This window comes from Zingiber officinale, chromosome 2B (genome assembly GCF_018446385.1).
Source record: "Zingiber officinale cultivar Zhangliang chromosome 2B, Zo_v1.1, whole genome shotgun sequence".
Lineage (NCBI taxonomy): Eukaryota > Viridiplantae > Streptophyta > Magnoliopsida > Zingiberales > Zingiberaceae > Zingiber > Zingiber officinale.
Window position 1 is genome coordinate 146,098,000 of NC_055989.1, and position 16,286 is coordinate 146,114,285.

The following is a 16,286-nucleotide window of genomic DNA, read 5'->3' on the forward strand; positions in this document are numbered from 1 at the left end:
CCTTGATCCACCTGGATATTCCTCTTGCCTAGCCTTAGTTAGAACTTTCCCTTACCAATGTACGATCCTCCCTGACCTACTTGAACTTTCCTTTATCAACGTATAATCTTCCTTAACACACTTAGATTTTCCTTTGCCTAACCGCAATTAGCGTGCGATCTTTCTTGACCCACTTGGACTTTGCATTGTCTAACCATAGTTAAGACTTCTCTTTGCCAACGTATAATTCTCCTTGACCCACTTAGACTTTATTTTACCTAACCACAGTTAAAACTTCCCTTTGCAAATATACAATCTTCCTTGACCCACTTGGACTTTGCTTTGTCAAACCTTCGAGTTAGGACATTGTTTTACATAACCTCCAATTAGAACTTTCGTAATCAAATATCTGGTCCTCCATGACTTACTTGACTTCTATCCAATCAACTTTGACCTACTTAACCGTTTCTTACATATTATCCAAAAACATATTGTCTAAACATTAAAACTCAAACTCAAATTCACTCGAACTTAGTCAACTAATCAACCTTAACCCAAGAACTAAGGATGCAAATGAACCAAGTTACTCTTGAACCACTCACAAACGACTCGGTCAAAACTCAATTCAAGCTCAAAGTTGACTGAGCTCAAATCAACTTGATTAAAAATCAAGCCAAACTTAAACCTAATTATTATTGACTCAATGGCTCGTTGAACCAAACAAACCAATAATAATATACGTTTTATAATATATAATATATTAATTTATTTATTAAAAAAACATCAAGCTCTCCCAAATATAGAACTCAGACTCAACTCTACAGGCACGAGCAAGTTAGAGTCGAGCCAATAAATTGAGTCAAGCTTAACTCGAGCCAAGCTCGAGCTAAAGCCGAGCTCAAGCCTAGGCTTGATCAAGCGCGGCTCATTTACAGCCTACCAAGGACAATTGCACCCATAATTTTCCAATGGAAAATACCAAAGGACATTTAAGCAACAGAATGCTCGCCAAAATAACCGCAGCAAGTTAGCTTTCCAAAGTGGAACCAGAACAAGAAGACGCACTTGTCATATAAATAATTGAACAAGATAACAGATACAGATGCCGTTCAATATCTCTTGGTTCGAACTATGTACACAGGCTTTTCTTTCGCCCTCCGGAGGTAATCAAGATTAAAAAAATAAAATGCATGGAGCAATCACATGCAACTAAAGAAATCGACGACATAAGTATTGGTGAGAAAAAAAAACATCTCATTTAGGATAATCGAATCATACTCATCGATCTGACTATTTGTCAGAAGCATAAGTAACAAGGCCGAAACAATTGATGAATGAGACGATGAAATCTGCAGCAATAAGAGGATAACAAATTAGTGATTGGAATTGTAGACGAATGAGAGAAGATGTTCAGTAGCTGTCAGATGTTATAAATCTATTGCTTTTCCAAGTAGACTGTCTGCATAGTATTGATCTATGTAAACTGCAAGACCAGCCATAATATTCATTTCTGGAATATAGAAGAAAACCACATGTTATGAGGATTACCACGAAGAGAAAAATTGGCATCATGATTATAGCAATAAGCATAGCATCTCATGAAAGGTCAAATAAAGTCACAGGTTAACTCCTAGAATACAAAAATACTTTGTCAAGTAATTCGTCAACTGATTTCACATTCAAGGCTAAACAAAATAATGACACCTTGGTATTGCTTAACCACAAAATCCTGCTTGAACATACTTGATCAAAGAGTACGATTCTAGCATGAAGTTGATACTGACTAAACCAATTGGCAATAATGCAGTGGATAGACTCAAAAATGGGATTGTAATAAGAAACACTATTGACTGACATGCTCTAAAATATTGTTGGACGAAAAAATTTCATTTCACATTTTTATTTGGAAAACTTAGTTCAACTGGCCAAATGGTCAGGGCATTAGACTATTTTTCTTTGAAGCAATAAAACCAAGTGAAATAGGAATTATCATAAAATGATCCAAATAGTTTACAAGACTATCAAAATAGCATCTAGATAACAGATATAAGATAAATCACCACTTAGCTATTGATTTTTAGGGACCTTCCAATCTCCTAAAGCTCAAACGAACAACTAAACGTTTTTGATGTTTGGAAACTCCTAAAGCTATATATCATGGCACTACAAGGTGTTGGATATTCACTTCAAGCATAAAATTTTGCATATGCTTTTAAACAAAGAATACAAACATAAAAAACATAGTGCGATTCTCAAATAAGATGATTATCAATCGAATACCCACCCTAGGCTCAAATGCTTGACCAAACTAAGCCTCATTCACCTTTCAACTGAGTTATTTCACTTAGAGGTACATGGATTTTGGCAACCTGTTCTTCTGCTTCAGTGTCATTGACAATCCCTCGACATCTTGGAAAGCCACAATAACAAGCAAGTCGTTCGTCGCTTGAGAAAAATCTGATTCATTGTTTACAAGTAAGAATATACATCATGAGGGAAAAAAAAATAGACACAGGAACATGTTTCGAGCAGTACCTATAGTCATATGTCAATTCCTCCCACTGGTTAATATCACGCTTTGCAAATATAATTATATGCTCGTCACCATTAACACTTATGACCCTCGAATAACAATTGGGCTGCAAAAGTGAGCATATTAAGAATTTTAAATTAGCTGGTAAGGAAATGGAAATATATATAAACACTAATATTGCAGAAAAAAAAATCCAGATCAGAATGAATTGGTCATATTGAGCTCCAGAAATAGAAAACATATCAGAAAACCACATTTCAAATATCAATGCAAAAAAACAGTTTGTCATAATGACAGATGCATACAAGATACACCAACAGGTTGATGCAACAAACTTTTCAGCATAAAAATGGGAAAAATATATGCAAGTAAAAGCAGCCTGCAAAGGATCGCCATTTGGTACTAGTGCTTCACTGGAATTTATATGTTTTGGTTTAAGATTGGAGCGAACAAGCAAAAGATGTATTTAAAAGATTCAGCATTTTGGAAGAGTTCAAGATAGTTTCAGATTGCCTACAAAAAACAGTACTTTGTGCTAATAAACTAGGAAGATGACAAGAATATAATTTTCAGAATTACCTTAATATCTAATCACCATAAATAATGGAGAGCATGGATCCAGAGAAATGTAAAATGTACAATATATACTATCATGATTAACTAATAGAAGATGGTCATTATCAACTCATTTCAGTATAAAGAATGGAAAACGGAAGGCTACTAAACTTGTTGTATGTATAGTTCAAGTACAAGCAAAAAATGAAATGCAACTGGAACAATTAACAGAAATTAGATAGTACATCAATGATAGAGAGGAAGGCATTTGCTTTCTTTTGAGATGGAGATAAATATGTTTTTTGCAAATTTCCACAACAGAATTTTAATCAAATTCAAGATGACATATTTTACTTCACAAGAATGATTAATCAAATGAGCTATGCTTCCTGCCCTTGTTGCATCAATTACACGCTCATCATCTATACGGAACATGTATGTCCCAGCACCCTGCAAACAAGCACAGGTAATTAAGTGTTTGTAGTTGTGTTTCTCTTTTGCAACAAACAAATGGGTATATTATGTCATTTATTTCCCAAGCAATATCTTGCAGAAATGTAAACAATCTGTAGATAGTAGCAAACTAATTAGAGAAGTTTTATAACTAAGCCATAAGCCTTCACAACATTAAGTTATTGTGATAACAAGAAAACAATGAATTAAGGTTGCTCAGATTCTTGTATGACCGATAAGCAAATCAATCTTAGCATTTCCTAGAACAAAATTAAGAACTTAAATACTCCAAGAGATGCAAGTTCAAAGTAGCAAATAACTACATAAAAATTGCAAAGAAATGCAAATGTTGCAAATGACATTTGCAATTATCTTGTTTGGTTGACAGCAAATATAGAACAATTCTACATAAAACTAAATCTATTAAAAATATTAAGATGTATGATGAGGGACATGTTTTCACTATTTATACTCATTATTTGCTAATTTTAATACCAAATAAAATGACATGATGATAGAGAGTAAAAAATTGGTTGAACATAAGTACCAGAACAGAGTTCCTAAACAGTTATTATGATGAATTTTAGAAAAGAAACGATCGTCTAACAAGGATATCGATATGATAAAAGATGATAATGCAGTAACTGATTGGATGTATTTATTGTAGTTACTGGGTTACTCAAATGTCAAAAGTTCTTAATTATTACATTAATATTAAATGAACTTGCGAGTCTTATGCTAATTAGTGAACTGTAGAGAAAAACTTTAGAAATCATATGTTTAAATTGAGTAGAAGTATAAATCTGAACAAGGGAATGTAGTTTCAATAATACAAAAAGGGAGTCCTGGAGGGGCCCCCGGGGTGAGGGTTATCACCTTTGCTGCAATCATAGAAGGGAATAGCTGAGGTGGATGTATATGAAATTGCCGTATGAATTATAGATGTAGTGGATCTATCATTCATCTAGGAGTTAACAATGAAGGAAACATTAATAGGATAAAAAGTTGGTTGCAATAAAGATGAGGTTTTAGAGAATGTGAGACCATTGTGTACCTCATGGCCAAAAGAAAATTTTACAAAACCATAACACAACCTATTATAGTTTATGGATCATAAGCAGTTACAAAACAATACATATAAAAGTTAATGAAACAAAAATGAAAATGGTAAAATGAATTACTAAAAATGAAAAATATTAATATACAAGAATATCTAGCCGCACCTTCAACAGATCTAAATGAGAGAATTAATATTACATGGACATGTTCAAAAAAAATATTCAATGGAGTCTACGGTTATGCAAGTTGAATCAATAAATTGAAAGTGAAAGAAATACAAAGAGATGAGATGAAAGGACTCCAATTGACATAACAAATAATGATTTAAGAGATCTACATATTAATGGATCTATAGCTTTGCATAGAGTCAATGAATAAACAAAACCTGCAATCCTTAAATTATGTTATTTTCCATTGAATATAGGATTTAATCCTCTATACTGACATATGGTAAGGTGATTTATAATATAAACTTTCCATTGAAAATACATTTGGAAGACAAAAACCAAATATACTCAAAACTCCATTTTATCTTTAGAACAATGTAGTTCAGAATAAAGAAACAATAAGAGAAGGAACACTTACAACTAACGAATTATAAATGAAGCGCTCTCTTATATCTGCTATTGTTGGCCGAACAAGTTCGCCTATATACTCAATTACCTGCATCAAAACAATACTTATTTTGATGAGATAAACTATCCAACAAAATCCCGAGAATCAATCACTGATGCATACCATGTCCCCAGCCTTGTGCAAAAGTTTTGCAAAAACACCAAACCCATGAATTTTCGATTTTCCTATCAGAGAAAACACACATGTTTAATGATACAAATATATAAAGCTACTGGATTACAACCATTGAATGGTGAAAACAATACAATGTCAAGGTATTGGACTACGAGTAACTTAGTTGAAAATACTGAACTGACCAAATGCAAGACGCTTTCTGAATGTTGTCTTCATGTTTCTGTACTTTTCAGCCATTGAACAAACACTAGCATGCTTCTCAGACTCAGAAGCACTCTGATTAGAATCATCCATAATGCACTGAACTTGTGAAGAAATACTGCTTGATAAACCACAATCATTTCCATTTTGACAATAACCTGTGACCAGATATGGCTGATTCTCTATATACAATCGTTTTCGAGATGCAGTGTCAAGAACCTGAGGTTGTTTCTGACCTCGTCTCCCAGAGAAATTATATGGCTCTATTCATTAAAAACAAAAATGTTCAATGTTCAAAAGAAGCAAGTCTGATGACATTTATTACGTAATTGAACAATAACATAATGCAAATTGTGTTAGAACATATAGCACACATGTTTACCACTCCTTGCACAGCCAGAAGCATTGGGTGCAGGAACAAAACTTGCATCTAGCTCTGAGGGTAAACTTAAGCTGTTATCTGTAGCCGGCCTTTCCTTTGATGGCTGTCTATGTTTCTTGCAGAAAGAAAGTAAGCGGATGCATTGATCATCATCCTCGTCGAGTGACATGAGATGAACTTTTTCTTCATCCTCTAACTTTATACAAAAAGATAAACAATGCAATACATATCAAATAGTGCAACCCAGAAGTATGAACAAGGATATCAAAAAAAAAAAAAAAGGATCCAGAATAAAGGGATTCCTGACGATAACAAATACCTCAACACAAAGGCCAGCAGCACGTGCACAGAGAGGATGATATGCCACTCGACAAGTATTGTTAGAGCACTGTTAAGATATAATTGTATCAAGTTAACATGTTTACTGATGAAACCAGATGGCTTGCATGCATACACAGTTGATAGGCATTGATTAAATAGGAAAAGAAATGGTTCGATGAAATTTGACTATCGGTAAAGACAATAAATTTTACAGATTAAAACCTGTATGCAGGCTCCATAAGCTACCCCACAGATGCTGCACAAGAGTTTCCACCTATCCTGGTATATCATTTCAAAGAAAATAATATCAATACTGAAAATTTACATTGAGGAGAGCAGAATTGGTAAAGTTATAGTTCCAGAATACCAAAAAATTACAAAACAAAATGTATCCAATAACTTGTCCATAAAAAATGAAATATGTACTTTGTGAATTCTGCATATTCCATCAATGGGCTCCATTCTCTTCACATTTACAAGGCATGTTTCTGTGGAAAACTTATTAAGTTAATCACAATCAGTTCATCAATTATCACTCAAATTTATAGGTTGTCAAATACCAGGTATCCACATTGCACAGGTGAGGTGAGCCCAACGACCATTTGTTGTAGGTTTAATTGCACCACCTATTAGAATTACAGTTTTAGGTTTAATCGATAACATCAATGCCAAAGATCTCTAAGATAACTATACAACTTTACCAAGAACAGGACAGAGACAGCATTTTGGAGGACTCTTTGGTGCCCCAGGCCGACATAGGTTGCAGAGCCAAATAGCTTCATCCACTGGTTCCAATTCACCATAGCACTTGGCATGAACCTTGAAAAAAGAGCAGGTATTAAAAAATTATGAATTGGACCTATATGCAATTGGATACAAAGTAACATTAAACTTGAAAAGGTGTACCATAATTCGGCATTTGTCACACTGCAGGAATAAATTGTCCTCATACTCCTGCATAATAGATCAACTGTTTTCATAAAAGACTCATAAGAAAAGAGATCCATTCAGACACAAGTGATTTTAATCAATAGCAATATATATATATATAAAGAAAGAAGCATGCAACCAACATTTGTAGCCATAAACTAATGTGAAGGAAATTCCACACTAGGGCAAAAACACTATACCTCATCCATGTCGCAAACACCACATCTGTCAAGATCTTTCCAGTCAACGCGAACAGCTCTGTATCCCATGGACGAATCGCTACTGTTTTCATAATACTTTGAGCACAATCTAGAATTTGGAAGTTCCTAATGATTTAGAAATTCATCATGAAACCAGATTAATACAGAATAATCACACTTAATTAGACATGCACAATTGTTAGCCTATAAAGCTTTGTAAGTTAGTATCTATAAAAGACAGCAATGCCATAAGTTAATATATATTAACTTCAACTTTCATTGTGAAACTAAACTAGGATGTCACAAATTGTGTTCTCCCTATATCATCCAGCTATAATGGATGAACCTTGCAACATACATCTATATGGATGAACTTTCCAGAAAAACTAATAGGAATAATAATTAGAGTTCCACTACATGTGCTAATTTGAATTCAAAATTATCAAGATGATGCGATGGTTTCATTACATTAGCTGATTCCCCCTTTGAGTTTTATATTTCTTTTCAATACCTAAAACAATCATTACAAACTTTTTTGCTCCATACCTTATTGGATCTTCAGCATTGAATAGAGCCTAAAATTTTAATTTCCTCCTTCACTGGTTACATATAAATAATGTGACATGCCTTTGGTCCTTATCTTTTAAAAAATAAAACATGTTGAAAGATCAGGTTGTTTGCTAGCAATGGATAGCAAATAAAGTAGGTGAAATTGCCATCTGCAATCAGATTTCCGCATGCTTAAAGGACAGAAGGAATCATTTAAGTTGCCTTGTCATGTTGGTTGTTTCTCAGTGCTGTGGTATAATGACATGAGTTAGATACGAACCTTTCATCAGCATGAATGCTATTAGCAAGAATATATCCCTCTTAAATATGGCTTATTACTCTTATGGACAGAAGAATCCCCAGAAGAACTTAGATAAACTATGCTATCATCCAATTACCGGTAAAGGTGTTGAATTATGTAGATCTTGTCCTAGTAGACACTAGCTAAGCACCATGCTAATAAGAGAATATATGTAAGACTGACTGACCAAAAAATCATAGTATGAGAGAGTCAAAAATTAACAGAGCCAATAACAAAATTCCAAAATAAACCAAATTTAAGAAAGAAGCAAGTTCTTAAACGGCAGCGAAACACATATCACGGAAAAAGAAAAGGTATGGTAAACAAAATACACCAGTCATGAAGATGGTATGGAAAATCTCAGACTAAAATGAGTAAAATCTAGAAATAGATAAATAACCTAGAAATCATAACAGAAGTTTTTTGAGAAAAAAATACTATACATAAGATTTTCATAAACTAAGCTAAAGGGATTCACATAGTGATATGATTCAAAGAAAATGTAGCAACAAAGAATGTGGCATTAAATGAATATTTGACAAACCTGGATCAGTTGGGCTATCTGTGAGTTGGAGAATCCAAACATGCAAGACCCAGATTTATGAAGATCACTTCCCTCAGATTCCACTTGAATCCCATTGCATTGCTTATTCTTTATTCTGTTAAAGATTTCCTTCCAACAAGCACTTGGAGTTGATCCATCAATCTGGCATTCAGATGTAGTCAAGGATGATGGAGATAACACAAAAACTGAAATCGTATAACACAAAATTCCTAATATACAAGATAATGTTAAACAAACCTAAAAATTCTAAAGTGTGTTCGTTTAGCATGCTAAAATTCCCTCTTAAATGATAAGTTCATGGAATGCAAGTTTAAGATCTATTCTTGCCCAGTTGTATGCTTTATACATATAAAATGGCATTTTATTTGAAAAACAAAAGAATCAAACCTGCTCCCCATCTTCTGTAGTGACTCTAAACAAAGGCCGAGTTTTTATTTTAGGGTTCCTCAAAATTTCCATCTTATACAACATGACTAGACTAGGATCTGCAGCACAAGTATATGAAAATAAATTAGTGGAGTCAAGTTCAAAAGCAAGGCCTAGATATTAATATTATTAAAGATTCATCAAATTATCAAAAGAATTTTTTTCTTTCAGGAAAAGGAAGGTGAAAATAAACTAGTGGAGTCAAGTTCAAAAGAAAGGCCTAGATATTATTATTATTATTATTATTATTATTATTGTTATTAAAGATTCATCAACTTATCAAAAGAATTTTTTCTTCAGGAAAAGGAAGGTGAAAAGCCAACTTTGCTAAGCTGTGATTTCTCAAATTGCAAGAAGGCAACATTAGTTGCCAGATGCTAACCTTTAAATGATGTGAACTTCCGAAATGCTGTATATCCTTCAGGCCAAATGTGCTTCTTGCTATGGAAATAATCCGAATCATAAATTATTCTTCCTGAAAATTGATTGCAATACAGATCTATAACTACAATTTCATTTTGAAAAGCATAGTTTCAGATGCATTTGTACTACAACCAACTAGCTTGCATGATGTATGCAAGTTGTATGAGTACATAAAAGGATTTCAATGCTGAACATTCTAAGGGTTGATTACCTAAGCTAGTTACACAAAGATTTCCTATTTCAATAGGTGAGGCTCTAGTATGTTCACCCCCACTAATTGTGTAGCTTGCTGAAAGATCATCATCAGAATTTTCTCCTTCGTCCTCTCCAGACCCAGCCCTAATATCATCAACCTCAATACACTTTTGCAAATGCAGCATGCTCTTCGGAAGTTGTTGCTCAATCAAATACCTGTTGGGAAATAGTTTTAAAGATAAAAAATAATGTGCAGTCCAACTTATACAGCTACAGATGAAATACTTGCCATTCAAACATAAGTGAAGGGCAAAAAGGCGGGGAAAAGGGTATAGCATTTGAAAATAAACACAATAAGGATACAAAGACAATAAGGAAGCTTAGTGGTGATCGAGTCAGAAAGTGGAAATTGCAATACTCATCTTACAACTCAATTTTTAGATTGTGAAAATCTTCAGAATAAGATAATGCATTAATGGCACATCAGTTTAGTCCCGCCATTGCAAGTTGATGCTTTATAAGATTAGACAAGCTATTAACTTTAAACTATGAAAAACACCTCACATTTTTCTTCACTGTATAGACAAAGAAAACACTAAACAAAGGTCCTGGCTATCGAAAATGCATCAGAAAATAATGCATTGCACCATATGTTAGCCTGTACCGGGAACAATTGTTGCACATCTTTAGCAAAGTAGTTCCAGATACCACTATGTAGATATTTGTGATGGTCATACCTTCATGGATTTGAAACAATAACCAAATAGAGCAGTTGCAGCTCTGATGACTTTAAAAGATATTTCGTTTATGGCATCTTGTCATTTTCAACTTCAAACCAGTAATAAAAAGCAAAGATTATATATGTGTACTACACGCTATTAGCCAGATGTATATATGCACTTTCATACAGTGAACTTGCTTACATGAAAGAAAAAACATGGCAGCAAAACAATGGCCGTATTATATGAAGTTCAAAGAAACATAGCAACTTAGAGAGTGCTGAAACTAGATGCAACAGGCAATTGGCTGTATGGTTTTTTTAACTTTGAAAGGAAAGAATGGAAAATCACATATCAAAGAAAGCACATACATTTTTGCTTCATCCAAGCTTCGACAAAATCTTGCCTGCTTGCATTTCAGATGCAAAGAGGAAAGGAGGCCATTGAGAAACGGAATAGCCTGTTTCAACTTGATCCTGTAAAACAATTATTAAACATAACCTTTAATAGTCTACAATTCAAAAGAACAAATCCATAATCGCATATTGGTTTCTGAAAGAAGCACAATTTTCATGTAAGGCTCCTCTTTTATTCTAAGATCCGAAATCTTCAGTATCCAATCCAAAAATTTTTAAAAAAAGTAGAGAAAATGGCTTTGATGAGATAATGTAAAATACAACAGCTCTTAAATAAGAACTCAACCTTGCAAAATCATGAGTCCCAAAAAACTGTACAAGGATAGATTCATTTGTCCGGGAGGGCTTCAAAGCCTTCTTAGGACCAAAATTTGATTCACTAACAACAACTGCTGGCCACATAGCATGCCCTGTCAGTGAGAATGTATATAAATAAGAAGATTCTTTAGAAGATTATGCAAGTACCAAACATCTGCAGCCCATCTAGCAAAGACAAATACAAAATTATGATGTTCATGATAGTAGTCCCAACTGTTGGCATTTCAATCTAGCAATCAAATGTGAAGCAATGTATTAGAAGCTACTTAGATCAAGAAAAAAGTTGGCCTCATAATTCATTAATGCAAAAGCATATCTGTATCCTTGTGCTCCAGTTTGAGCAAACATATCCAAATGCTACCAATGGCAGATTTAAAATGTTCAAGCACAGGTGACTAAGTAAATATGAAGTAATCACACATATTTATTCAACTTTATTATAGTCTAGCTTCCTCCATGAAACTACATTATAAGAATAGCATATTCAATCATGTTAGAAATTCCTATTATAAAACAAGAATGAAATACTCAATGTTGTGCCTTCATGGCAACTGGTCCTTTTTTAGTACATTATTTCAACTAAATATTACTAGCACCAAAATGTGGATTTAATAAATAATGTCGAAGCCAGATTTGAGAACAGATGGTCATAGGGTGAGAGCAAGAGAAAACACAAAAAGATGCTATGTTGATGGATCTTGCAGCATCTTGATGGATCTTGCAATATTCAGTCTCAACCATCTACAATAGTAACAATAGTAACTATCATATTAAGTCTTCAAATAGTGTCGAGAGCGTTCATCAAATTTAATCCCAACATCTACAATAGTAACATTTTAAATAATTATGAAGATAATCATAAAGAAAATCTTTTCAAAGTTCAATCAACTTACTGCATATACAAATACCTAATTTGTAATCAGCAAGAAACATATAAGATAACTACACCATAAATTTACACATACCTGTAAGTTTTGCCCATACAAGTTCACCTGGTTCAAGACCTTGACAATCATGAAAGTTAAGTGCTAAAGCCAGCAATTCATTGTAATTGAGGCCTTTCTTCTCTAAATTGGGGACACCACATTTCAAACATAAATCTTTCATTTCTACACAAGATAAATGAAACTTTATCTTTTCATTCGAGAGAATCAAATGCTCGACATCATCATCCACATATTTAACCTGCATTAAGTTGAGTTTGTTTGAGTTAAAAGATAAGGCATAATGTGTATTGAGTAACGATTTAGGGATACGTAGGAAAATGCATATTAACTGTTAACATATCAGCAATTAATCATGATAAAAAGAAAATCAGAAGAACGATCACAGAAAGTAAGCAAATGAGCTTTCAAACTTCCATAAGCGAACTAGAACATATCACAGGCTCCTTATTTCATTTAAGGGAATACCACGAAAGAACTAAACAAGAGAAACGATGTACAGCAAGCAAAAGATGAAGCTTCCAGACTGATGGTTTTTGGGAGGTGTTAGGAGATTAATGAACGATTGACCAGACAAAATCCAATACATACTCTATGCTGCTTGGTGTTTGAATTGTACTCCGTGATGGAACCCTTGTACCAATCATCATCTATAGGCCAGAGAACCTGAAAAGCCTTAGTTAAAAGCTGATATCCACACAAAATCATTTAGTCGGATACTCAGACAGTCATGGGAATTACTTGCCTTGCATTCCAAACCAATCAATGCATGCGGGTCTACGCCTTCAATTTCCAACCTACAAGAACAGCGGAAGCACCTAAGTACATACTGCTGCTAAAAAATCCAAGAGAAAAGCAATTCAACTTCTCCCATGAAACACAATCCAGTATTAAATAATCGGCATAGTGGCGAAGAAGAACTCACTCTACCCATTTTTTCACTTTGCTCCACCCAGAAGAATCCTTCTGAGGACCATGAACGTTCTTTCTCACCTCAGAAAAATTGACCCTCTTACGGCCTTCATTTGATCGCAATCGCAACCCGGACATACCGCTCAAAGAACCGGAACCAGATCCCAACCTAAGCAATTCGTACTTCATACATGTCCTCGCCTTAACAATCCTCACATCCCCGAGCGACTCAGCCGCGGCGTCGAGCCTCCCCTTATCATCTCCCTCAACCGACTGTTCCGAACCTGATTCGATCCAGGGCCGCTTAGCCCTCCGCTGGTAGACCAGTAATGGCTTCGCGGCGTCACCATTGCACATTCCCACAGGCCCGACATCCGAGGGCTTATCCTTCCAACCCGCCTCCTCGCCCTCGCCCGCCGATTTGCCAGTCATCCTGGCCTTCACCTTCTTGGACGCGGCGAAGGAGGATCCGCTAGGGCTGACGCAGGGAACGGAGGAGGAGTACACTCGGCCGAGCGGCAGGTAGCGCACGGGGTGCTCGACCTCCTCCTCGTGGAAGAACTCCTCCGCCGCGAGCACCATCGGCGACGGGGCGAAGCAGAGCCGAAGGGTTTCGGACCGCCTAGGGTTTCCACAGGACCGAGAGAGAGGGAAAGAGGAGGTTTCCTAATTTTCGCCTTCGGGCCTCCCAAAATCGCCCGTTTCCCGCCCCGACTGAAACTCGGGTACCCAAAGGCGTGTTCTCCTTTTGAGCCCCGTAGGTATTTATAAACCCGTCCAAACTGCTCAACTAACTCCGTCATTGCTTCGCCTCTTTGCACTGAAAGCTGAAGGCAATTCTTCGACAGACAGGAAATCTGATATTAATTGTTCAACAAATCCATTGCATTCTTCAATTTTACTATCAGATATTGATGGACAATTTAAAGGTCTCATTTGTTGTTGTGTGTATTCGGATTTCTCTTTTATACAGTCATATTTATTTAGGTGGAACATGAATTCTATGACGTGAAGTGTGAGAGAGGAATTGCCTCTCCACACACCATTGCCACAGATGAATTTATTTCTGCAGAGCAGAGTTTGCTTCTTTTTTCAGTTCGATCGATATCAGAAATATTTATAGTTTAAATTCAACTATACAAATTGAGATATTTGTGTATTTTCAGTTGGCGTAGACAAAATTGCACGTGCTCTGTGTATTTTCTTCGACCAATAAATAGCTTTTAAAGGGTTGAAATATCAAACAGCTTCTATTTTATTCGACTAACAAATAGCTTCTGAAGGGTTACAATCTCAAACAACTATATTGACTCATGGAGGCGCACAACTACTTCCTATTCTCTTTAGTCCGTCTTTGTCATTATTTTTACTAAATAATCGTTTACGGCAAATAAAATAAAATAAAAAATCGTAATAAGATTAGTTAGATCTCTAAAATTACATTAGCACTGAGAACATTGATAATTAAAATGATAACAAAATGCACATAAAGAATACCCCACGATAACAAAATGATAATATCATAATTCTAAATTCAAACCCATACCATCAGTATTCGGATGGAATATATCTATATGGTCCCATCTCTAGCTAGCCCAATCATCTTGTTTAGTCATCTTTATCCGAGTCACACTTAGCCGAACTGAGTCAAGCTAAGTCAAGTTGTTGACTTACCGAGCTAATCCAAGTTACCGATGCAGTGATCTATCAAACTATTTGAGCACTAGAGTACCTAAGTATTTGAGAGCATTTAGATAGTTCATAGTTTAACTGATAAAATAGGTCGACAACAGGGCCGTCTCAAGGTTCTTGAGGCCTTAGGCCAAAAAAAAAAACATTTAGGCTTTTAATATTTTTAAAAAAAAAAAAAATTTCTCACCCTTTTTTATTCGGACTTGGGACCAATAATAGTGGATTTAATTTTTTTAAAAAAAAATAAAATATTAATTTAAAATAAAGTTTTATGTAAATTTTAGTTTTCTAACTTTTTGAGATGCAAAATTATTAATTAAATTTTTATATTCGAGTTTTGATAATATTTTTTTTCAATTGATAAAATTGCTAGATTATTTAATCTTTCTTGAGACATTGTTGAACGTAAATAAGACTTTATTAATTTTAATTTTGAAAAACTTCTTTCTGCTGAAGCTATATTAAAGGTATAGTTAATAATATTTTATAAGCTATCTATACATTAGGAAAATAATTTAATTTTTTTTATAAGGTTCAATACCTCAAGTGTGTTTTTTTAATTTGGATTTATTATTTCTTTTAAAACTTTTAATTCTAAAAATAAATCTAAACCATCAAATAACATATCATGTGTTAAAAAGTTTTCAAGATTTAAACATTTTATTTTTAAAAACTCATCATCAAGCAATTTTAACTTTTCTACATCATATAAAAAATTAAAATTATTTCATATATTTAAAATTATTCAAATCTACTTTGGAGTGAAGAAATAGCATGGTCAATAATATAATTAAAGTAATTAATTTTAAAAGATTTTTTAGGTGAAAGCTTCACTTCATTAATTTTATTCTCATCAAATTGTTTATTTCTTCTAATTACATGTTTTTCACGAAAATTTGGTTCCATATTCATTAAATTTGCAATCTCTTTGGCGGAAATCACAGCAGATATAAATCCATTTTCTCTATAATCATTAAAAAAAAGAAACAAGACATTTTTAACTGATCTAATGCAATAGTAATATTCATATCTTTATATTGTAAAAATTTACTAACAGTCACTACAAGAAAAAAGCTAAACAACAACGCTTTTTTGCCGTTGTCGTATGTACTTAAAAAGTGATGTTGTAGATGGTGTTGTAGAAAGTCATATCAAAGACAACGCTTTAAAAGCGTTGTGGTTGGTCACAAAGACAACGCTTTTTAAGTGTTGTCTTTTCGTTCTTAAAAAGCGTTGTTATAGATGCTGTTGTAAAAATGCACATATCAAAGACAACGCTTTAAAAGCGTTGTGGTTGGTCACAAAGACAACGCTTTTTAAGCGTTGTCTATTCGTTCTTAAAAAGCGTTGTTAAAGATGCTGTTGTAAAAATGCACATATCAAAGACAAACGCTTTAAAAGCGTTGTGGTTGGTCTCAAAGACATTGTTTTTTAAGCGTTGTCTTTTATTACTTAAAAACGTT

At 34.2% G+C, this 16,286-nt stretch overlaps 1 protein-coding gene across 4 annotated transcripts; it reads right to left on the reverse strand.

Moving 5' to 3' along the window:
- Window positions 1–1,020: 1,020 nt before the first annotated feature.
- On the reverse strand, window positions 1,021–13,519 carry LOC122047683 (histone-lysine N-methyltransferase TRX1-like). 4 transcript variants are annotated; one of them, XM_042609114.1, is made up of 25 exons: window positions 13,145–13,519; window positions 12,965–13,016; window positions 12,811–12,885; window positions 12,241–12,460; window positions 11,244–11,367; window positions 10,913–11,017; window positions 9,839–10,038; window positions 9,587–9,679; window positions 9,166–9,263; window positions 8,758–8,919; window positions 7,364–7,489; window positions 7,140–7,187; window positions 6,935–7,052; window positions 6,794–6,859; window positions 6,660–6,721; window positions 6,456–6,512; window positions 6,232–6,300; window positions 5,913–6,108; window positions 5,512–5,793; window positions 5,318–5,379; window positions 5,165–5,242; window positions 3,422–3,517; window positions 2,515–2,618; window positions 2,264–2,436; window positions 1,021–1,328 (listed from the first exon to the last, which is right to left on the reverse strand). In XM_042609114.1, exons 1-24 carry the CDS (start codon window positions 13,486–13,488, stop codon window positions 2,295–2,297), a joined length of 2,979 nt encoding a protein of 992 aa, XP_042465048.1. In that variant the 5' UTR covers window positions 13,489–13,519; the 3' UTR covers window positions 1,021–1,328; window positions 2,264–2,294. The 4 variants fall into 4 exon arrangements, 2 of the variants coding, with proteins under 2 accessions (XP_042465048.1, XP_042465049.1); XR_006130648.1 differs by lacking the exon at window positions 1,021–1,328 and having other exon boundaries at window positions 2,420–2,436; window positions 3,313–3,517; XR_006130649.1 differs by lacking the exons at window positions 1,021–1,328; window positions 2,264–2,436 and adding an exon at window positions 4,397–4,484.
- Between the last annotated feature and the right edge of the window lie 2,767 nt (window positions 13,520–16,286).

Excerpts from the sequence above, each read along its gene's own strand:
- LOC122047683 (XM_042609114.1), bottom strand. The coding sequence starts at position 13,488 with ATGTGCAATGGTGACGCCGCGAAGCCATTACTGGTCTACCAGCGGAGG. Across the intron at positions 11,018-11,243 it reads GGGACTCATGATTTTGCAAG|GATCAAGTTGAAACAGGCTA; the intron begins GTTGAGTTCTTA and ends ATTGTTTTACAG. Across the intron at positions 3,518-5,164 it reads TCATTTATAATTCGTTAGTT|GGTGCTGGGACATACATGTT; the intron begins GTAAGTGTTCCT and ends GCTTGTTTGCAG.